At 43.6% G+C, this 24,060-nt stretch overlaps 1 protein-coding gene across 1 annotated transcript; it reads right to left on the reverse strand.

Annotated features, from left to right (window-relative positions):
* Nucleotides 1–4,687: 4,687 nt before the first annotated feature.
* Nucleotides 4,688–8,810, reverse strand: LOC310754045 (uncharacterized protein). Its single transcript, XM_083595488.1, has 3 exons — nt 7,580–8,810; nt 5,723–5,799; nt 4,688–5,046 (listed from the first exon to the last, which is right to left on the reverse strand). The coding sequence occupies exons 1-3, from the start codon at nt 8,460–8,462 to the stop codon at nt 4,996–4,998; spliced, it is 1,011 nt and encodes a 336-aa protein (XP_083451614.1). The 5' UTR covers nt 8,463–8,810; the 3' UTR covers nt 4,688–4,995.
* Nucleotides 8,811–24,060: the final 15,250 nt, after the last annotated feature.

Below are 24,060 nucleotides of genomic sequence, written 5' to 3' on the forward strand. Positions count from 1 at the left end.
CAGGATTGCATCTGAAATTACCGTATTTTTCTGTGTATAAGATGAATTTTTTTCTTAGTTTTTATACATGGGGGTCGTCTCATGTAGTGGTACCTCGGATTACAGATGCTTCAGGTTACATACGCTTCAGGTTACAGACTCCGTTAATCCAGAAATAGTACCTTGGATTAAGAACTTTGCTTCAGGGTGAGAACACAAATCGTGCAGCGGCGGCGCAGCGGCAGCAGCAGGAGGCCCCATTAACTAAAGTTCAGGTTAAGAACAGTTTCAGGTTAAGAACAGACCTCCAGAACAAATTAAGTTCTTAACCCGAGGTACAACTGTAAATGGTTTTCGGCAGGGCGATCAACAACTTTTCTTAATAAATTCTTAATAATTTTGGGTTCGAAAAAATAGGGGTCATCTTATACATGGGGGCGTCTTATACACAGGAAAATACGGTACTTCCATGGTGTGGAGTCCAAAGTACAGATGGATCCTGACCTCCTAGTTGAAGTTGGGTACTCTAGACAGTGGCTACATTCACATGACACTTTATTCCATTTTCATTGAGTTTCCCTGTTGATTTCCACATTATACTTGAGCTTTCACATGATGTAAAGGCCACTTCCTGAACTATATAGGAATATATACATATGCATTGTGACTTGTCATTATTTTTATTGACTACAGTTTAGTAATTCTTTATTGTAATTGTTAAGTGTAGACTGCTTAATTGTTTTTTGCTGATATTTAATTCTGCTGTTTGCTGTTATATTCTAAAGGATTATTGAATATTGCTCTATTTGATATAAGTTTTTTTATTTTATTTTAAAGTTATCATGACTTCTTTTTGTATCGGATCAGATTGTGGTTACGTGTGTGATCTTTGCTGCCTATTTTGTCGTTCCTTCAGCCTGCGAACTGCCTTGTGCATTGTAATATGCAAATTAAAAGTGAAATGAAAAAATAGAGACTTGCACTATTTTTTTTGGCAACATCTGTTTAATTATAAATATACAAGTTGAGCAGAACGGCGGCAGGCAGGTGGGCAGTGATACATCTTAGGACAGCATCAGTTCTCTCCCTACAGCAGCTGCTCACCTTTTCAAAGCTTCCACTGGCAAAACCAGCCAACCAGATTTTCCTCTCTTTTCCTGGCTATTTTGAGAGGGCAAACTGTTTCTATCCTGCCACAGAGACAGAGAAATCGCTAAGTTCAGCCATACCCATGGTGGCTGGTAATTGTGATCACATACTCACCAGCTCCAATACTTTGGCCACATCATGAGAAGAGACGACTCCCTGGAAGACCCTGATGTTGGGAAAGATGGTGGGCACAAGGAGAAGGGGTTTCCCAGTAGTGATGTATGGAAGTGAAAGCTGGACCATAAAGAAGGCTGATCGCCAAAGAATTGATGCTTTTGAATTATGGTGCTGGAGGAGACTCTTGAAAGTCCCATGGACTGCAAGAAGATCAAATCTATCCATTCTGAAGGAAATCAGCCCCGAGTGCTCTCTGGAAGGACAGATCCTGAAGCTGAGGCTCCAATACTTTGGCCACCTCATGAGAAGAGAAGACTCCCTGGAAAAGACCCTGATGCTGGGAAAGATTGAGGGCACAAGGAGAAGGGGATGACAGAGGATGAGATGGTTGGACAGTGTTCTTGAGGCTACCAGCATGAGTTTGACCAAACTGCGGGAGGCAGTGGAAGACAGGAGTGCCTGGCGTGCTCTGGTCCATGGGGTCACGAAGAGTCAGACACGACTAAACCACTAAACAACAACAACTCACCAGCACAGGTCTGAGGGCTGGAGAAGCTACAAAGCCATTCAAGGCCAGCAGGCAATTGATCATGTGAAACAAAACCTCAGAAAAATGGTCACGGTATTGGCCTAAATATAAGTCTCACTTTTCCCCAAATTCCGGCCGTGAAAAGTTAAAGTGCGGCTTATATTTGCGACCTTGCAGAATGCAGCCAGGAGCGCGGGGCAAACAGCGCCAGGAGCACGGCAAAGCGGCCACCCGCCTTGCGCGTAGTCCTCCATCCTCTCCCCCAAGGCCGGGAAGGGGGAGAGCGAGGAAGGGGAAAGGCTACTGGCAATGCAGCACAACTCCCCCCCCCCCCCCGCCCCCAGTGTGCAGCCAGAAGCAGTGAGGAATGGAGCGGCTTATATTCAGGTGTTTTTCTTTTTATCTCTCCCCCCCCACTCCCATTTTAAAGGTGCGGCTTATATTTGGGTGCGGCTTATATTCGGGCTAATATGGTACTTCTTTGCTAGAGGACAGAAAAGCAATATGACTTCCACATTTGGAATTGGGCATTGAGAATCTGAAGTCATTTCACTTAGGTGCTCATCCGGACTTCCTTTCACAACGCGTTTTACAGGTCCTTGTCTGAGCAGTTTCCAATACAGCGGCGAGATTGCTCTATACTGGTTTATAGATGATAGAATGGTTGGATCTTAAGGAATGAATATCTTATGTAGCTGCAGGACAGAGAACCAGAAGCTCTTTATTTTTCTTCTTCTTCTTTAGTTTTTCCCTTTTTTCTCACCATATCTTTATTTAGGCTTCTCCTTTCCTTGTCTTTTCTTCCTTCTGACTTTGTTCTTTTATAGAGTTTTATCTCAATATATTATAAAAACATGCTTTGCAATGGGTATGTATTTTTGTATATCTTGGAATATGTATCAATAAATAAATTATTATTTTTTTAATTATTTATTTTGATTAGACATTCATACAGACATTCATACACATACGCATACAATCATAATAACAACAAAAAAGAAAAAAGGATAAGAAGGAAAACAAAAGAAAAGTTAAGGTAAGAAAGAAGTACATGAAATAGGTGGATAATAATACACCTTTGTGACTTCCCTCCACCAGTGCTCATCATTTTTTCATTCAAGTTCTTATTTACATTGCAAATCATGTATCATTACATTATTTCTTTTAGCATACTATATTATATTATATTATATTATATTATATTATATTATATTATATTATATTATTATTATTATATTATCAAGACAACTTTATGAGCTTAGTCTAAACATATCAGTATGTTATCTTTAGAGCTGTGTTTGCTCTATATAAATTAAAAGAAAGAAAGAAAGCGGTGGGATTAAAAAAACACACGCTTGGGACAGACCTGGAAAGCGCAGATCTGTGTCTGAAAGAGTGGTGCCAAAGGAAGTCTGGATGAGCTGTTAAGACGTGTTATATTTTCTGCTCCTTCTGCTGGGCAATGGTTAAGGGTTTTGTTTTGTTTTTTAAAGCATCGATATAACAGCGCTGAACTATAAGCGTACCAAACATGCGGGCAGCTTGGGGGAGCAGAAGGTAAAACAGCTACGAATCCAACAAAATGCACCTGCCAGCATACTTCCCTAGAAAAGGCCGTTTGAACACCTCACAGGTGTGCGTTTCTCTTAGCCTGTAGTTTGGCAACCGCACTAAATGCCGTCTGTCTTTGGAGTGGGGTAACTGGCAAATGGCAACATGGATACATTGCTGATCACGGATGCCTCAGATACCGCTGGGTTGCTGCTGCTTCGCAAGAGGAGGAAAGACAAGTTGGTAGGGAGTTTGGCGCGGTGCAAACATATTGTTAGGTGTGCTGGGCTGGCTCTGCCGGTGCATCTGCACTGTACTGTACTGACCTCCCTGGCACCAGGAAGCAATCGCGACTCGGCTGCCTGGAGTCAGATGAGCACCACTGTACCATGCTCTACTGTAGGGTTACCAGACCATCCCCGGTTCCCGGGGACAGTCCCTGGATTTGCAAATCTGTCCCCGGACAAATTCCACCCCCGGAATGTCCCCAGATTTGCAAATCTGTCCCCGGGAAATGTGGCAGTGGCAGCCTCAGCAGCCCAGAGCCAGCCTGGTAGCGCAGTTGGCTCTGGCTGGCTTCAGGAGCTGCTCGCTGCCACCGCCACTGTCGAAGGGGAACCAGGGATGTCTGGCGGTACAGATGTCCTTCCCTCTTTGTTTTGACAGGTCAAGGGAGGCTCGGGAGTCATGGGCAGGCGGCGCACCATTGCCCAGTTTTAAAAAAACTGTGCATTTATGTTTCACAGGGTGCGAAAGAAGGGCTTTGCACCTTTATACAATATGCATGCTTGGGCCCAGGGTCTTTTGCCTCACTATCCCCACTACTGACTTCCTGTTCCTTCTCAGCTTAAAAAAAAGTGTCCCCGGATTCATTGGGAAAAAATCTGGTAACCATACTCTACTGTTCACTATTTTAGCAGGCTCGCGGCAACAGGAATATACACTACATGGGACAGCCAATATTCGGCAGCAACCTCACTGGAAAGAGTTAGTTTTGTATGCCCTTTCAATTAGATATGAAGCTCCTCCTAACTTTATTTGCAGGTTTGCAAGGTTTGGTCTGTCTGTTTCTGGAACAACATCGGACAGAAAGTGAAAAGCAGTGGGAATGAATTCATTTTCCATGCTGGAACCTTGATGCAGTCCATAACCATAAGGGATTCTATCGTTAACACCACGGTGGTCAGATTACTACAGTAAGGAAGTTGACACAATCGGTCTCCTTAACCTGGTGACATCAGGTTTTTCGTCGTGGGTTCGAGCCCCACGCTAGGCAAAAAATTCCTGCATTGCTGGGGATGGACTAGATGACATGAGGTCCCTTTGAACTCTGATTCTACGATTCTATAAAACCAGTGGGAAGTTATAGCCAGACAGCCCTCCTATTTTGAAACCTGATGGCTTTGCGCTACTGTTATAAAAGCAACACTGATTAATAAATGAATCCACTTGCGCAGAACTAGATAGTGCCATTTGTGATCAAAACCTTCTCTAGGATCCATTGATTTTCCTTAAGAGGGCTGCCTTTACATGCATGGCTCCCCCCTATCCCCCGTTTCCCTCTCCAATATCTGCCACAACCACCCATTCTCGGGCTGCCTATCAGCACCAGAACCTCAAAATTTTGATAATACTCTTATTTCAAAATGGGTTCAGGGGAACATGTTCAATTACAATGTTGAGTAGGTGACCAGGATGAAGAACGTTGTATAGTAGATGACCTAGGAGAGAGAGAGAGAGAGAGAATGAATGAATGAATCACTGATATATGTTCAGGGCAATAATAACATGCAAACCAAAGAAAAGGACCCTCAAGTCCTGGCTCAAAAAAACCACCCTCTTTCTGATTTTGGGGAAAATGCACTAAAACATCTGGCATGCATAGCTCTCCTCTTTGAATCCCTCATTGTCCCTCCCTTTAAAAATCTTTAATATAGAAAACCTCCATATATTGTCTCTTTAAAATCCTTCTACTTGCTTTTTAAAGTTCATGCAGTTTTCTCTAGAAGTGTCAGTTTTCTTTCTCCCCCCCCCACCCCAGCTAATTAGGGTTTTGTTTTTCTTAAAGTGGGGGAAAAATCACCACTGTTTTGGTCCTTTTCTAAAGCGAAAAATATCCATAAATTTAAATTTGTCGTGCTTTTTCATCTTGGAAGTAGGCAGAATCCATTATTCCCAGGCTTAGAAAACATGTAAGACTTTTTAAAATAACAAGACAATTGCCACCGCCACCCTCACCCTGCCCATTTCCTCTAATCTAAAATATTATTATTAAAATTAAACAAACAAACAAACAAACAAACAAACACCCTCTTTCTGTTTTAACACCTACACACCCAATAAGGGTATATCTGACAATGTCCATGGGTGTGTGTGTGAAGTGCCTGTCTTCCTTACCATGCAAAATCCAACAGCCAATACCAGGATGACCAGCATGCCGATGAGCAGCGTGGGCCAATATGGCAGAAGGGTCACTGCAGGAGGCAAGGAGAGAAAGAATTAGCTGCTTTAATCTCATCTGGCTTGCTGCTGCTTCACTTGGAGCTTATGCTTGCCCTTTGTGGTCAGTGGAAATTGTTTTCAGTGCCTTGGTACAATCTTGGATCGCATGAGTCAATGAGATTCTGGTCATGTGCAGAGTGCTTTTCAGTCACCCTGTGGTCTTGGTGGACCACAAACTTAACATGAGTCAACAGTGTGATGCAGCAGCAAAAAAAGAGCTTATGCTATTCTAGGCTGCATCAACAGAAGTCTGGTGTAGAGATCAAGGAAGTCATAGTACCACTCTATTCTGCCTTGGTCAGACCACACCTGAACTACTGTGTCCAGTTCTGGGCACCACAATTTAAGAAGGATGTTGACAAGCTGGAACGTGTGCTGAGGAGGGCAACAGAGATGATCAAGGGTCTGGAAACTAAGCCTTACGGGGAACGCTTGAAGGAGCTGAGTATGTTTAGCCTGGAAAAAAGGAGACTGAGAGGAGATAGGATAGCCATCTTCAAATATCTCAAGGGCTGTCACATGGAAGATGGAGCTGTTACGATATAGAAGCAATGCAGCTGCAAACTGCTAGCTTGAAAAGTAAACATGATGGGAATGTTGGGACTGCCCGTGGGAAACAGAGGGACAGTCAATTCACAGTGCGAAGCACCGGAATTAGCTCAGAGTGTAATATGAGCTCTTCCGTTTGTTCCTGTCCAGGAAGTGCAGGAAGTGTTTGTCACTACACTGCTGGAGATTGAAGAGAGCAGTCATGTTTTTTGTAACGCTGCAAAGACAGAAATAAAGGCATGTAAATACGTTTCTGTCTATGTCTTTCCCCTGCCAGGGGGGCAGGAAAGAGGGGGTGTGTTCTTCTCACGTTTGAGAAGAATCGCAGATCGAGACCTAGCCTGCGTTTGCTGGGGAATGCAGCCAGGGAGGTCAACAGGGAATCAAGCCGGGTGCCTGGGATTGTTGCCAGTTTCTCCTGATATGGGCTTGAATTCCCGACAGGAGCAAGCTTGTTTTCTCCTGTTCTGGAGGATAGGACTGGAACCAATGGCTTCAAGTTACAAGAAAGGAGATTTTGACTAAACTTTCGAAAAAACTTTCTGATAGTAAGAGCTGTTAGGCAGTGGAACAGACTCCCACGAGAGGTGGTGACTTCTCCTTCCTTGGAGGTTTTTAAGCAGAGTTTGGCTGGCCATCTGTCATGGATGCTTTAGTTGAGATTCCTGAATTGCAGGGAGTTGGACTAGATGACCCTTGGGATCCCTTCCAAGATTCTATGATTCTATGCAGAAGTCAGTCATAGGGGTGGGTTGGGTAAGTCATTTCTACCAGGGCTGTCGCACTATGCTGGAAGTTCCCATTGCTGGACAGTTGCTAGCCTAACCCTTTGCCTAGGGTTAGATGGAATCCAGCAACGTAAAGGTAAAGGTAAAGGGACCCCTGACTGTTAGGTCCAGTCGTGGCCGACTCTGGGGTTGTGGCGCTCATCTCGCTTTATTGGCCGAGGGAGCCGGCGTACAGCTTCTGGGTCATGTGGCCAGCATGACTAAGCCGCTTCTGGTGAACCAGAGGAGCGCACGGAAACGCTGTTTACCTTCCCACCAGAGCGGTACCTATTTATCTACTTGCACTTTGACGTGCTTTCAAACTGCTAGGTTGGCAGGAGCAGGGACCGAGCAACGGGAGCTCACCCCATCGTGGGGATTCGAACCGCCGACCTTCTGATTGACAAGCCCTGTGGATTAGACCACACTGGCTTACCTGGCTTGATAATGCTGGATTTTCCTTGGGAAAAGGGGGTGACCACTCTGGGGGCAACCACAGGAGCCTTTTTGCAGGAAGGGGCAGCAATGGGAGCGTTCTCTGTAGGTGCAGCAGAAGGGCTCCCTTTAGAGTCCATGGCAGCATCTTCAGAGACAGCGGGTGGAATCTCACCAAGAGCGGTGGAAGGGAATGCTCCAGAGGTGGCAGTGGTGGGGGCCTTCCCATGGACCGCGGGCAATATTTTCCTGTGAATAACTGTGGTGCTTTCACATATGGCCGTGGGGGTCTCCCTTTGGGTGGCTTCAGTGGCATTTCCAGGTTTGGCAACTCCTCTTGGGGTGTCAGTAAGAGACACTTCCAGGGCAGCCAAGTTGTGTCCATGAGTTTCTGCAGCGGTGTCAACACTTTCTCCAGACGTGGCAGCATCAGGCACCTCTCCCAAACTAATAGCTAGAGTCACACCTGGATCCATGGATCTAGTGGTGGGATCCGTGGTCTTTCCAGTTATAGCAATATTAGTCTCTCCGATGTTGGCATTGAGGACCAACCCTGGGGCAGCTGAGGGGTCCCCAGAGACAGTCACACTGTTCTGTTCTGTGGACATAGGGCTCTCCGAACTCTTGTCCATGGTCTTTCCAGATATGACTGTGATTGTTTCTGCTGGAGGGATGGTGGAAGACCCTTCTGGGACCGTTGTAATGCCTGAAGGTGTGCTAGTATCAGATTCTCTCAGTTTGAGAGTGGGTCTTTTTCTGTAATTGCTATCCTGGGCCCCTTCGATGGTAGCAGACTCTCTAGTGTGGGTGTCATTGGACTTGTCAATGAGATCATCTAGAGTAGCACTGTTGCTTCCAGAGACAGGAATGCTGACTTCAGCCATTGAGTTTTCAGGTGCATTTCTGATATTTTCAGGGGTGTTTGGGCGTCCTGAAGCACTGGTAGCATTGTCTTGAAATACTAAAGCCTCTCTAGGAGAGGTGGTAGCTCTGGAACTGGGTATCTTACCATAGTCATCAATGGTGGTGACTTTCCCAGAAGGAAGTGTCTCATCAGGTCTATCACTGTCACAAGGTGTGGAGTCAATAATCCCAGGGAAAGAGGCACTGCTGATGGTAGTGGTATACGCTGCTTCTGAACTGGAGTGTTTTTCCAATACACTGTTAGCGCCAGATGTGGAGGACTTTCCAGTGTTGAATGTGGCTGCCCTAGTACTGGTATCTTCAGAAACACTAGTACTGGTATCTTCAGAAACACTGGTGTCACCAGGGACAAGACTCTCCTCAGGAGGAGGAGGAGCTTTAGAAGTATGAGCCTCAGCTGTTCCAAGAGTGGTCCCAATAGTTGAGCTCTCTTTCCCAGTGCCTCCAGAGGAGGGGACAGATATTACCCTGGGGAAAATATGGGCATCGTCTCTTGGGTTGGTGGAAGTCCTGGCGATGGAATCTGCTGAAGAGATGGTACTCAAGCTTAGGTCTGTAGATTTCCCTAGAGATGTAGTCTCACTATGGGAAAGGATGGTTCCACTGCCTAGGGTGATGGCAGCAGCAGTAGGGAACAATATGGGATCTTCTGTAAGTGTAGTTTCAAGAGTGGTGTTGGTGTCTTCTCTACAAGTAAGGTTCATTTCAGAGACTGGACACACCTCAGTGAAAGGTGTCTCTTCAAGGGAACTGCTTGCCCCCGAGGTGTCTTTCTGTGTCTCAGTGTCTTCAAGAATAGCTGCCATACTGATCTGCCCGGAAGTAACTGGCCCTTCAGAGGTGGCGAAGCTTTCAGAGAAAGAACTATTACCTCCAGTGGTAGAGGTAGAGTTTCCACTAGAGGCTTTGTTGGCAACATTTGCACTACTATCAGGAATTTTATCAGTTGCCATTTCACCTGTATGAATGACAAATTTGGAGAAATCTCTGCCAAAGGGGGCCAAATTAGTCATAGGCATAGATACAGTGTCAGATGTTGGTGTCTTCCCATAGTGGCTTCTAGGGTTAGGGCTAGAAGCTTCATACTTGGTGTTGGTGTTTTCAAGAATAGGTCTGGAGACCTTTGTAAATGCACCTCTTTTTTCTGGGCTGCCTCTGATAGTGCTGGCGACCTTTCCAGAAGCAGTCTCAGTGGTGGGGTGAATGTCTCCAATTGCAGTGGCTGTTGGAGCAATGGTGTCAGAAGTGTTGTATCCAGGGGCAGCATCTTCATTGGCAATGATATCCTCAGAGAGTGTGGCAGTGGTGATTGTGTCTTGGCTACCAGAGAGGCCTGTGGTACTATCTCCAGAAGAAAGGACAATGACATCTGATGTGGTAGGGTTACGCTCAGGGACAGGGGTAGCAATAGCCCCTCTATATTCATTGGCATTTGCCCATCCAGGAACTGTGGTAGCTTCAGGGGCAACAGTGATGATGCTCAGGTCTTCAGAAGTGGTAATGCTAGGAGTGGCTTTAGGGGTAGAAGTGTCTTCAGTGGCAACAGGCAGGTCAGTTCCATCAACCAATTGGGTGGGAAGGATGGAATTGTCCAAGGCAATGCATGTCTCAGGTATCTTAGAAGTATCTCCTGGTATGGAAATAGTGTCCAGGCTTGAACTGAATACTGCTCCTGGGTGGCCAGTGGTGTCACCATAAAGGGTGCTGTCCGGAGTGCTGAATGCCTCTGTAGGAGGGAAGCTGTGTGGATGAGCACTGGCTTCTCTTAGAGGTGTGGTCACATTGATTGCATTACCCAAGGAAGGTGTCTTCCCTGTGGGAACTATTTCTTCAAGGGTCAAATTGGTTCTGTCCCCTGGATTAGAAGCATCATCATCTGCATCTCTAGGGCTGACTGTTATATTGGCAGCATTTTCAGGATTATTGATGATGGTGACATTACCGGTGACTGTGCCTTGTGGGACAGTAGTTATGGTGGCATCTCCAGTGACAGTTTGTGTGGTGGTGGTGACATTTTCTCCTGTAGCAAAGGAGCATATCTCCGGGACAACAGTGGGAGCCTCAGTGGTTGTGGTCTGATCCTGGATCCTGGCACTTACAATGGTGGCTGGGACATCCCTAGAAGTTGGAATTCCATCACAGCTAGTAGTGATCTTGAACACAGAAGTAGCATTATCAGGAGTAGAAACAGTATCACTCAAGGTATTGCTGGCACTAGTGCTTACATTTGTTGTAACTATAGTCCTGCAATCAGAAAGGTGACTGCTGAGATCATCTTTTGGAATAATCTTAGCTAGATCAGAGGTTTCTTCAAGAATGTCAGTGTCTGTGGAAGACCTTGTCCCCCGAGTAAGGACATCACAATGGATTCTGATGTCTCTGAGAGAAGTAGTAGCAGCAGTATCCTCTGAGGTAACTATTTCTCCCAGTTTTGGGGTATCCTGAAGGATGTTAGTAGAAATAGTGGTAATATCTTCAGGGAAAGCCTGGGTGGCCATGACAGTATCTCTAAGGGAAGTAACTGTGGATGTGGCTCCCATGGTAGTGGTGGTGATAGCATCTCCCCCAAGGATGGTGTTTTGAGAAACATCTTCTGAGACATTGGTAGCAGTAGGTTCCTTGAATTTGGTGGAAGGAATGAAGTTGGTGCCTGCAGACGTTGCCGTGGTGTTGTTGTCTTCATTAGCAAATACAGAAAAAACACTGGTAGCAGCGGTGTATCTGGCATCTTCAAAAGCAGTAGTGACTTCAGATATTTTAAAAGTCCTGCTAGTTACACTGGGGCCTGGTCTCCCTTTCTTTGTTCCTACCAACATGGGAGTATCAATCCATATCTTGTTGTCTCCAGAGGAGCCAGCAGCATTTTCTGTTAGGTTCCTCTCACTTTGTGTGGTGGCTTCAGCAATGACACGTCCACTGCTGGTTGTTTTCCTACAGGATGCCTGCTCAAGGGCGAGGAGCATCTCATTGTGCACAGAGTTAACTGTCCCTGCAAGGTGTGCACCCTCTGGAATTTTGGTGGTGCAACTGAAGGCAGGGGTGCTATCTTCTGAACTTGTGTTAGCCTCTTGAATACTAGTTCCAGCTGAGAATGATAAACTAGGGGTAGGCATATGCCCCCTGATTGTGGTAGTCTCACTGTACACAGAATCAACTCTGTCTCCATAGCACATCTCCTCTGGAGTGTCAATGGAGGTGTCTCTGCTCTTAGTTGTGTTGATTAGCAAAGAGCCAGGTGTGTCCTTGGTGGCAGTGTCTTCTGCAGCATCATTTTCTATTTCTGTTGAAAGCAAAGAAATGTTCGTAGCAGACCCGGGGTTTGGTGTGGCAACCTCAGGAACAGCCATGGTGGCATCTGAAGGGGCTTTGCTGTTACCAGCAATAGTACTGGCATTCAGATTTCTGTCCTGTGCTGCACTGTGGGTAGAAGTGGAGACATCTCCAGAAACAACGTCAATAGTATTTTTTCCAGTGGAGGGAGTAGCATCTGCAGAGGTGATAGAGGTGTCCTCAGAAGCAGTAGAGGTGGTCACAGTGGCACTGACATTCTCTAAATGAATTGTAGCTGCCTCTCTAGATGCCATAGAAGTCCTTGGGACAGTGACTTCTTCAGGAGTTGCAACACCGGTGCTCTGAAGAGCAGGAGCACACCGGTCACCCAGTGTGGTGGTTGTGTCTCTAGTAGTAGCCTCTCTGGCAGGTTCACTCCTAGAAATATTTGTAGGAATAATAACACCAGTGCTGGCAGTTTTCTCACGGGGAGTGATGATGTTACCAGGAGCTATAGTGGTTTTGTCAGCTATAGTTTCTGAGGGTTTCCCAAGTTCTGTTTCAGTGGTGTCCTGAGAGAAAGTGGTGATTGTAACAGATCCAGGAACATACAATGTGGTATCTTGGGATGCAGCAAAGGTTTCACTGGAGACAGTGGTGATAACACCATCATGAAGAAAACAGTTTTCATCTGTGCACATGGTGGCGGTGTCATTCCCAGGGGTGGCATTGTCACCAAGACAGTCACTACTGGCCTTGTTCGTGTTTTTGTCAGAGGTGGTGCTAACTGCATCTCCAGAGACAATGATGGATCCCTGGTTCATGGTGACCATGTTCCCAACCATGTTTGTGTGTGTGTTTCCTGGAGTTGCTGTCATTTTAGTACCAGCAGGAATGGGAGTGCTTTCAACGAAAGGAGCAATTGCAGTGGTATCTCTACATGTCTTTTTAAGAGAGGTGTCGAGGTTCTCTCTGGAACTGATGTTGGCACCCTTCAAAGAGGAAGTTAAGAGTTCGGTTTGGTTGGCATTTTCTGGAGCAGCTGCAACGCTGTCTTCCCTGATTGTGTTATCTCCACAATCTCTGATATCAATATATCCAGCAGCATTAGCATTCTCATGGGCATGAATTGAGCTAGGTTTAACGGTTGAATTTTCAGACTCGGTGCTAGCTTCCTCTCTAGGAATTGGTGTCTTCCTTACATCTCCAGAAGACGGCACAGTGGCAATTTCTTCAGAAGGGTTGGCTATGGTGATGGTCTCTACTACAATAGTGGCTGGTATGTTTCCGTGGATTGTGGCCATGTTTTTAAACATACCAGTTGTAGTGTCTATGATGCCAACAACATTGGTCACGTTTCCAGGGAGAATGAAAAAAGGCTCATTAATGGTGGCAGTGTCTAAACAAGTGGTTGTGATGCTCCCAAGGGACGTGTCATTCTCACTAGGAATGGTGACAGAGTTTCCAGAGCCTGTTGTGACAGTCCCTAAAGGGACAGGGGTGGATATATTGCCAGAAGTGTTAAGACTGCCATCTGTGGAGGCTTTGTGGGTTTCTCTGGATGTTGTAGCAGTACTAGAGGAAACGTTGGCTTCTCTAGACACAGGTCCTGTTTTGTTTCCATTGGTAGGACTACCTCCAGGACCAGCAGTTGTGTTGTTGCCATCAAGAGCGAGGCTGATGTTTGTAGAGACAACAGCTGAAGGTGGTTGGGAGGTAGCTGAAAACGCTGTAGTGACAACTGAATTCTCCGCACTGAAAAGGTTGGTAGTGCCGCCCCCTGAGAAGACAGTGGCGTTTTCAGGGCTAGAGCAGGACGTTTCTTTAAAAGTGGCGGCTGAAATCTCTCCAGGGTCAGAAACAGGGTTAGCACCACTGGTTAACTCATCACAGAAACTGGTGACGTCTCCCACTTTAGTGGTACAGTCCTCAGGGCTTGAGGTTACTTGAGTGCTATTGGTATCCATAGTGGCACCAAAGACAGTGGCAGCAATTGCAGTGTCTCCAGTATTGAAGACCTCTCCAAAGAATGAGCTATCAATAGCCTTTTCTCCAGAAGTGATGCTATTGCTATCTCCAGGACCAGGAACTGACTTCCTGTTGCAAATATTTCCTAGCGCAATTGTCGGAGAGCAGCTGATTCCAGGAGTGACAGCGACAGCAGTGTCCCTGTTGCTTTCATCCATAGCCATATTTCTGGGAGCTTTGTAGAAATTGTCACCCGTGGTGGAGATCTTTCCAAGAACTGTGCTGGTCTCCTCAGTTGCAGATGCCTTATTTTCAGCACAGCTTGCCTTGATAACACATCCTTTGCTCAAGGCATCTTCAGAAGCTGTGGAATTAGCATTTCCTGGGGCACCTTTGGACTTGAAAGAGGACTCCCGGCGTGAGACTTCTCCAGGTGTATCTCTAGAAGATGACTTGCTACGAGCTGCTTTCGCGATGCTGATGTGGCTTTTTCCCGAAGTGTCTCTCCCCCTACAGCCGACAGTAGCAGTATCATTCTCAAGGGCTGGGCTGATGTGCTTTTGATGTCTGGTGTTTGGGCTAGGGCGAGATGTGGTGAAGCTTTTGGATGTTATGGCAAATGTGCCTTCAGAGGTAACAATGTCTTCATCAATGGGAGCTGTGTTCTGAAGCGTAGGTGTGTTTCTGGGGGTTGTAGTTGTGTTGGTCACAGAATGCATGTCCGCACTGTTGGTCTGCTGGTCATCAACTGTGTTGCAATTTTGGTTGCTGCCTACCCAAATGTTGGCAATTCCTCCTTTTTCTACTGGCTCCATTTTCTAATCTTCAACCATGTTCAGCAATAATGAAACCTGTGATGGTGCAGCAAATGATAACAACAATACAAGAAAAGCAAACTCAACACCGCACATTATTATTCTATTGTCAGAACAGCAGCTTCCTATGGCCTTTTTCTTTTCTTTTTTTCGTATATATAGTGGTACCTCGGGTTAAGAACTTAATTCATTCTGGAGGTCCGTTCTTAACCTGAAACTGTTCTTAACCTGAGGTACCACTTTAGCTAATGGGGCCTCCCGCTGCTGCCGCTGCACCACCGCTGTGCGATTTCTGTTCTCATCCTGAAGCAAAGTTCTTAACCCGAGGTACTATTTCTGGGTTAGCGGAGTCTGTAACCTGAAGCGTCTGTAACCCGAGGTACCACTGTAATTTTTAATTAAATTTTCATTTTACCATTTAAAATACTCATTTTACATCCTCAAGATATCAATGACTTCTCTTCTTCTCTTTCCATGGTTCATTTTACATATCATAAATCATAAATCCCTGCATATTTTACAAAAACTATACCATTCAGTTTTCCATTATTGCATCCATCAAAACTTGTTTACACTGTTGAATTTATCTTAATGCTGCCAGCATTTTCAGCTGTACACAATTATTTCCCATAAATTCAATAAAAAAATTCCAATCTTCTTTAAACGTATGTTCTTCTTGTTCGCTTATTCTATATGTTAAAGTCTGTGAGCTGCGCATATTCTGTCAAAAAGCTGCCATTCTTCTTTAGTTGGGACCTCGCTCATTTTCCATTTTTGGCCTAACAAAACAAAGCCTTTTTCTTTTGATCAGTTGTTAACCTTCAGTTGGTCCCATAAAGTAATTCCATTTACCCTCTAATTTCACACCAGTGGTGTTCAAGATAAACCACACTGAAAACTGTAACACCCCTCACTGCATCTGTCTTTTAGAAGCCTGGATGTGATGGGTTTCCCCTGAGACTGATTTTGTAGAAACGCCACAGCAGCTGGAAGCCTGTATACAAACAGTCCAGTACAACACATCGTTCCTGGGGGGGTGTTGGGTTGTGCGCACTTTGGGTGGTACAACCCAGTGCACAGAGCAATCTCTGATATTGCACTATTTGTCTATAGACTTCCTGTTGCTGTGGAGTTTCAACAAAAGCATGTGTTGTTGTTGTTTTTTTTTATAATATTTTTATTTTTCCATATAAACACAATACAACAAACATAAACATACAAAAACAAAAACAAAACAAAAAACATGTATCATTTCATATCCTAATTTCATATCTTCCCCGACTTCCTCATGCCTCCCCTTTCTGTATTCCAAATTCTTATCGATTGTTCAGCAAATCTTCCCTTATTTTAATTTAAATTTAGACTATTCTTCTTTATTCTCCTTGTCTTAACCATTACTAATAGTAACCATTTACTTTCCAGTCCAACATCATTCTAACTTTCATTAACTTTGTAATATTTCTTTAAATAGTCCTTGAATTTTTTCCATTCTTCTTGCGCTGCTTCTCTTCCCTGGTTTCGGATTCTGCTCGTCATTTCTGCCAAGCCCATATAGTCTATCACCTTCATCTGCCATTCTTCCAGTGTGGGTAGTTCTTGCGTCTTCCAGTACTTCGCAATGAGTATTCTAGCTGCTGTTGTAGCATACATAAAGAAAGTTATATCCGTCTTTAACACCCCTTGGCCGACAATACCCAAGAGAAAGGCCTCTGGTTTCTTGGGGAAAGTATATTTAAATACCTTTTTAAGTTCATTATAGATCATTTCCCAGAATGCCTTAATCTTCGGGCAAGTCCACCAAAGATGAAAAAATGTACCTTCAGTTTCTTTACATTTCCAACATTTATTGTCAGGCAAATGGTAAATCTTTGCAAGCTTGACTGGGGTTATGTACCACCTATATATCATTTTCATAATGTTTTCTCTTAAGGCATTACATGCCGTAAATTTCATCCCGGTGGTCCACAACTTTTCCCAATCAGCAAACAAAATATTATGACCAATGTCCTGAGCCCATTTAATCATGACCGATTTAACCGTTTCATCTTGTGTATTCCATTTCAGCAGCAAATTGTACATTTTGGACAAATTCTTAGTACTGGGTTCTAACAGTTCTGTCTCCAATTTTGATTTTTCCACCTGGAAGCCAATTTTACTGTCCAGTTTAAACGCTTCATTTATTTGATGATAGTGCAACCAGTCTCTCACCTTCCCTTTTAATTTCTCAAAACTCTGCAATTTCAATTTGTCCCCTTCCTTTTCCAAAATTTCCAGTATCTTGGCCACTTGGACTCCATATTTAACTTTTTAACTGCCTTAGCTTCCATTAGCGACAGCCACCTTGGAGTTTTATTTTCCAGCAAGTCTTTATATCTGACCCAGACATTTAATAGTGCTTTTCTGACAATATGATTTTTGAAACTTTTATGTGCTTTAACCTTGTCATACCACAAATATGCATGCCACCCAAAAATGTTATTAAAACCCTCCAAATCCAAAATGTCTGTGTTTTCAAGAAGTAGCCATTCTTTCAGCCAGCAGAAAGCTGCCGCTTCATAGTAAAGTTTAAAGTCTGGCAGGGCAAACCCCCCTCTTTCCTTTGAATCCGTTAATATCTTAAATTTAATTCTGGGCTTTTTGCCCTGCCAGACAAATTTAGATATGTCTTTTTGCCACCTCTTGAAACAATCCATTTTATCAATTATTTGCAATGCTTGGAACAAAAACAACATTCTTGGCAATACATTCATTTTTATAGCTGCAATACGGCCTAACAAGGAAAGCTTTAAGTTGGACCAAATCTCCAAATCTTTTTTCACTTCTCTCCAAGTTTTTTCATAATTATCTTTAAACAAATTCACATTTTTAGCTGTCATATTTATACCCAAATATTTCACTTTTTTAACCACAGTTAACCCTGTCTCGTTCTGAAACCTTTCCTTTTCTATCTGTGTCAAATTTTTCTCCAAAACCTTTGTCTTAGACTTATTCAATTTAAATCCTGCCATTTGACCAAACTTTTGAATTATTTCCAAAACTCTTTTCGTGCTAGCTTCTGGCTCTTGTAATGTAAGTACTAAGTCATCTGCAAATGCTCTCAGTTTATATTGTTTAGCTCCGACCTGAATCCCTTTAACCAACTGGTCCCTCCTAATCATATTAAGCAAAACCTCCAGGACCGATATAAAAAGTAGTGGGGAGATAGGGCACCCCTGACGTGTCCCTTTTTCAATCTTGAACTCTTCTGTAACCACATTATTTACAATTAGTTTGGCTTTCTGTTCAGAGTATATTGCACCTATACCATTCTCAAACCCTTGGCCTACCCCCATCCCCCGGAGGTTCTTCAACATAAAACTCCAAGAAATGTTGTCAAAGGCTTTCTCGGCATCCACAAATATCAAAACAGCTTTAGTGTTTATGTTCACTTCCAGCTTTTCCAAAATGTCAATTATATTCCTTACATTGTTCGACAAATGCCTTTTTGGGAGAAAGCCCGCTTGGTCCCCGTGAATCTCCTCCATCAAAACTCTTTTCAGTCTCTTTGCTAAAATGTCAGCAAAGATTTTGTAATCCACATTCAATAACGAGATGGGTCGGTAGTTTTTAAGTTGAGTCTTTTCAGTCTCTGTCTTTGGTATAAGTGTAATGTAGGCCTCTCTCCACGTATCGGGTGCCCTTTTCCCCTCCATAATCTCATTGCAGACTTCCTTCAGAGGTTGTATCAACCCTTCCTTCAAAACTTTGTAATATTTGGAAGTCAGTCCATCCGGTCCGGGGGATTTGCCCAGCGTCATGCCTTGAATGGCATCTTCTATTTCTTGTGCTGATATCTCCTGGTTCAATATTGTCTTACTTTCTTGCGAAACCTTTTTCAGCCCATTTTCCTCGAGGAACTGTTGTATGTCCATTTCTTTCTGCGGCCCTTGTGTGTAAAGTTGTCTAAAGTAGTTCTGAAAACAATTCCTAATTTCCGCTGGGTTGCTTATGTTTTTTCCTTCCACTTCTATATTTGTTACCGTGTTGAGTTTTTGTCTCTTCTTTATTTGCCAAGCCAGTAACTTGCCACATTTATCAGCAGATTCAAAGGTCTTTTGTCTCATTTGTTTAATTTTCCACTCTAATTCTTGATTCATCAGTTCCATATATTGTGTTTGATGGAATTTGATTTCTCTTAAAATCTCTTGGGATTTTGGCTTCGATCTTAATTGTTTTTCCCCTTCTTTTATCTTTTCCAAAATTCTCTCCTTTTTCTCATTTTGCTTTCTCTTCTTTAAAGTATTTTGCTGAATCAAAAACCCTCTCATCACGGCTTTGCTTGCGTCCCATACTATTCTTTTTTCTACTTCAGACCTTAAGTTGATTTCAAAATAGTCTTTCAAGGTTTTTTGGGCCTTCTTGCAGATCTCCTCATCTCTGAATAAGGTGTCATTCATTCTCCATCTGAAGGAACCAGTTGTTGTTTGCCTCATCACCATCTTTACAGCATTATGGTCGGAGAAAGTTTTTGGGCAGATTTCTACTTTTTTTATGTTCGGAGCCATACTGCTAGTCACCCAGATTTGGTCAATCCTTGTCCATGTCATTTTGGCTTCAGAAAAGAAGGTTCCCTCTCTTTCTAATGGGTGTTTTGTTCTCCAAATATCAATCAAGTCCATGTTGTCAGTCATTTCAAAAAAAGTCTTTGGTAGTCTTCCATCTTTTGTTATTACCTGTCTTTGTGCCTTGTCCATATTTGTTGAAACTACTCCATTCATATCTCCCATCAAAATTAAGTTGTAATCCATATGGTCCATCAAGATTTCATGCAACTTCTTAAAAAATTCAGCTTTCCCTTCGTTTGGTGCATAGATTCCCACTATCAAATACTTCTCTCCTTGAGATTGAATTTCAATTGCCAAATATCTTCCTTGATCATCTTTAAAGATTTGTTTCGGTTGCAATTTTTCTTTTGCATAGATCACCACTCCTCTCTTTTTTACTCTGTCTGAAGATATAAATTCCTGTCCCAGTCTTTTATTTATTAGTAATTTTCTGTGTGCTCTTGTCACGTGGGTCTCTTGTAGGCAAATCAAGTCCAATTGGTCTTTCTTTAAGGCATGAAATATACTTTTTCTCTTCCTGGGAATGTTTAAGCCGTTACAATTCCAGGTTAGAAGTTGCAGAGCCATGATGGGATTATTTACTCCTTCCTCCTACAGCTCCCTGTTTTTGTTCCTCGTCCGTCGGTGGTGCCGTGTTCGTGTCCAGTGATGGATGCCCCTGTCCTGGAAATGTCTCTTTCTGTAGGTCTTCTTCGTGCTCTCCCAAGAACTTGTCTTTATCACTTACAGTCTTTATTCTTCTCTTCTTTCCCTTATATTTAAAAGACAAGCCTTGGGGAAATTCCCACCTGAATGGTATGTAGTTCTTCTTCAGCAGTGTCACCAGGTCCTTATAATGTCCTCTTGCGTCCAAGATACTCTTAGGGATGTCTTTAAAAATCTCAATAAAAAAGTCTTCAATTCGAAGGGCTGTTTGGTAGTGCAGGTTCAGTATTTTATCTCGCTCCTCCTTTGATCTTAAAGTAATAAGACAATCTCTGGGTCGATTCTTCTTCTGTCTTATTCCCAATCTAAATGCACTTTCTATCTTAAAGTCCTCTTTCTTCAACTCCTGCTTCCAAAAATCAGAAAATTCTTTTGTCAAATAATCCACCAAGTTGTCTCCTTCCTTTTCCGGCACAAGTCTGATCCTTAGGTTCCTCTCCTTGCGTTGCATATCCTGCATAGAGAGTGCCAGTTCATATTCGTCCAATTTCTTGTAAACTGGTGGAAATTTTTCCTCCGCAGCAGTTGCAATTTCCTTAGCTTCCTCAGCTATCTTTCGTGTTATAGATGAATCTTCCAATAATTTCCCAATTGCTTCTGCATTTGAGTTCACTTTATTCCCTAGGTCAGTTATACTTTTAGTATTTAGGTCAATTTTCCCAGAGATTTCTTCAATTTTTTTATTTGTTTCAGCAACTTGTACTTTAGTTTCAGCAACTTGCAATTTAGTCTCCGCACCTTGCTTTTTTAGTTCCTCCAAAGAGTCATTTATCTTCTCCAATACCTTGGCAAATGATTCTTCTGTAGACATTGCTTTCACTTTTGGCTTTGCAGCCACTATAGTTCCAGAGGCTCCTGTTACAGAAGCCCTTCTTTGCATGAAAGGGTCAATTTTGTATTGTCTGCCAGATCTCAAGGTTGTTTCTTGTAAATCCCCTTTCTCTTTACCATCTGCCATAACAAAGTCTTTTAGTCAAGGTCATTCCCAGACTTTGGAGCTCACAAACAAAAGTTCTCAAATTTTAAACTCCACTTGTTGCTGAAACAATTTGTAGGTCCTCTAGAGGGCGTAGAGTCAGTTCTATGCTTCTCAAAATAATCCCACACTCTTCAAAAAAAAAGGAATAAAAGTTTCCTAGTCCCTTTCAATTTTTCTTTTCTCTTTCAAGGGGATCCCAATCAATAGTGTCCTGTAAGTAACTTTGTAATACCACAGAAACAGTGTTTCAAATTGGAAGTAACCAAAGTCAATTTAAGATACTTTTTAGCTTCTTATAGCAACAGTCCTTAGCCGGTTCCTTTTCTCCGGCAGTCCGATCCCAGGTTAAAAAGCAGCGGTACTTAATCCAATTCTTTTAAATTGGCAGGGAAACACTTTTAAAATCTTCTTCCCCCCCCTCCTGCCTTCGGGGGGGGAGTTCTTTGCTTTGGTGGTGGATTTCTTAAATCCCGCAAGTTTCCTTTCAAGCAGTTACAGCTAGAGTGCCTTTCGCTTTGATCTTGCTACAGAACGGAAAGCAGACTTCCTTTTTAGTGCTTATCCGTCTCGGTGCCCAATTTCTTTATTTTAGAGTCCAATTTATACTTTAGCAGTCAATCCTACTCACGGATAGTTGTTCTTTTAATCCAATTTCACGGGAAGAAGTCAGCGCTCTCCGCTAATGGCGACGCGGCTTCGCTTCGCAGGCTGGGTGAAGACGACTCTCAGCACCGCTCCAAGACCCCTCCGCTGCTCCGGAGCCTTTAAAAAGGCTATTTCGCAGCGTCGGGGGGGCGCAAAGGTGCCCGCCGAGTCTCCAGTTCACAGGCAACGCGCCTGTGATTTTTAAGGGTCCCCGCTTCGCCGTAGCTGACAGGACCCGAACCCGCGAAGCAGATCTCTCCCGGAGCTCCGGTTGAGATCCGCCATTAAGCGCCGGCGCTAACCGGAAGTCAACAAAAGCATGTGTTGTTGTTGTTGTTGTTTTATTATATTGCACTTTTCAAAATATTTTTTTTTTCAAATAAATGAATTATTAATTATTATTATTTTTTGATATTTTGTTTATTTATACTTTTCAAGTTTATACATCTCACTAGTTTTAGACATTTCACTAATTTTAACACTCATTTTGACATTTCAAAACTTGACTTCCACCCCCTTCTTTTTGGGGTTCCTTAAATTTATTTTTTAATAGCTTCTGCATATCCAAATTAATTTGCTCATTTATCCGTCCTCTTTAAATGTATATTCTTATAAAACTGCAGGGTGTTACAATAATCCTGCCAATGATTTTATCAACAAAAGCAGTCTTGGGGAACACACACACACACACACACACACACACACACACCCTGATCAGTGAGAGCTGTTACAGTTTAACACAAGAGCATAAGGAAAACTCTGCTGGGTCAGAATAAGGGCCTGCCTAGTCTAATAACTTGTTCCCCACAGTGGCTAACCAGATAGGAAATCCAGAAGAGGAAGAGGAAGAGGAGGAGGAGGAGAAGGAGGAGGAGGGGAGGAGGAGGAGTTTGGATTTGATATCCCGCTTTATCACTACCCTAAGGAGTCTCAAAGCGGCTAACATTCTCCTTTCCCTTCCTCCCCCACAACAAACACTCTGTGAGGTGAGTGATGCTGAGAGACTTCAGAGAAGTGTGACTGGCCCAAGGTCACCCAGCAGCTGCATGTGGAGGAGCGGGGAAGCGAACCCGGTTCACCAGATTACAAGTCCACTGCTCTTAACCACTACACCACACTGGCTGTAAGCAAGACATGGGGGCAATTGATGCCTATCTATGGTCCGTCTCCATGGTGATGCTCTCTGCCTGAATGCCAGTTGCAGGAAACTTCAGGAGGGGAACCTGGTGCTCAGTTCCTCCTTGTGGGTTTCCCTCAGGCATCTGTGAAAACTGAATGCTGGACTAGATAGGATCCAGCAGGGCTCTTGTTATGTTCAGTCACTGGTATTGATGAACAGTGCTGGATTTATGTATAAGCTAAACAAGCTGTAGCTTAGGGCCCCACTCTCTTGGGGGCCCCAAAAAACATAAAGGGGGAAAAACTGGATGTACATTTCCAAAATAAGTTAGAGTTTAAGAATTATTTCACTATACTGTAATATACTTCTTCCTAATTGTATTTCACTATTAATATACTTCTTAATTGTACTTCAGTTCAACAATTACTTTAATAAAACACATATTTTGTTACGTGCAAATGGCTTTAGATACCTATTGGGTCCATAGATTACCATATAGCATAAAGTGGTAGAGCGAAAAATACGGTACAGTGGTACCTCAGGTTAAGAACTTAATTCATTCCGGAGGTCCGTTCTTAACCTGAAACTGTTCTTAACCTGAGGTACCACTTTAGCTAATGGGGCCTCCCGCTGCTGCCGTGTGATTTCTGTTCTCATCCTGAAGCAAAGTTCTTAACCCAAGGTACTATTTCTGGGTTAGAGGAGTCTGTAACCTGAAGCATCTGTAACCTGAAGTGTCTGTAATCTGAAGCGTCTGTAACCCAAGGTACCACTGTATATTCAACACACAAAAACAGTGACAATTCATTGTTGACAAAGGACAGCTGGGCATATAAAGGGCCCCATTACCTTCAGTAGCTTAGGGCCTCATCAAACCTAAATCCGGCCCTATCAGTGAATGAAATCTTTATTGCTGTAAGCCATCACAATTGGTCACAATGCGTAGAATACAAATACCAATTGATTTAAAACTGAACAACATCAGCAAAGCAAACATACAAAAATGCAAAAATCACGCAGTGAGGGAACCGACCGAAGGCCCTCAGCACTGAACCTCAGTGTCTGGGCAGAACGATGGGGGTGGAGACGCTCCTTCAGGTATACTGGAGCCAGGTATAAGCCATCACGATGGCTAGTAGCCACTGATTTCTTTACCACCCTGAATTCCTCCGATATTTTTTTATAAAGCAGCATAAGCTCCTGTCTATTGCCACAGCTTGGAGTAGCAAATTCCCATAGTATAACTATGAACAGAGACGTCTTTCCCATAGGGATTAGTGGTGCGTTGCGCCAGGGCGCCAGCCTCTCAGGGGCGTCCCAGCAAGTGGGGGAGCTGCGCGGCTTTGCCGGCCACTTCCCCCTTCCCTGCACGCCCCCCTAGCTGCGCCCCGCCAACCATATGGCTGTCCCACAGCAGCATGGGGGAGAGTTGCGGGTGGGGGCATGGCTGGC

The sequence above is a fragment of the Podarcis filfolensis genome (assembly GCF_964270895.1).
Source record: "Podarcis filfolensis genome assembly, chromosome: 2".
Classification (NCBI taxonomy): domain Eukaryota; kingdom Metazoa; phylum Chordata; class Lepidosauria; order Squamata; family Lacertidae; genus Podarcis; species Podarcis filfolensis.

Excerpts from the sequence above, each read along its gene's own strand:
- LOC310754045 (XM_083595488.1), bottom strand. The coding sequence starts at position 8,462 with ATGGCTGAAGTCAGCATTCCTGTCTCTGGAAGCAACAGTGCTACTCTA. Across the intron at positions 5,800-7,579 it reads ATCCAGCATTATCAAGCCAG|TGACCCTTCTGCCATATTGG; the intron begins GTAAGCCAGTGT and ends TGCCTCCTGCAG. Across the intron at positions 5,047-5,722 it reads TGGCTGTTGGATTTTGCATG|GTCATCTACTATACAACGTT; the intron begins GTAAGGAAGACA and ends TCTCTCTCCTAG.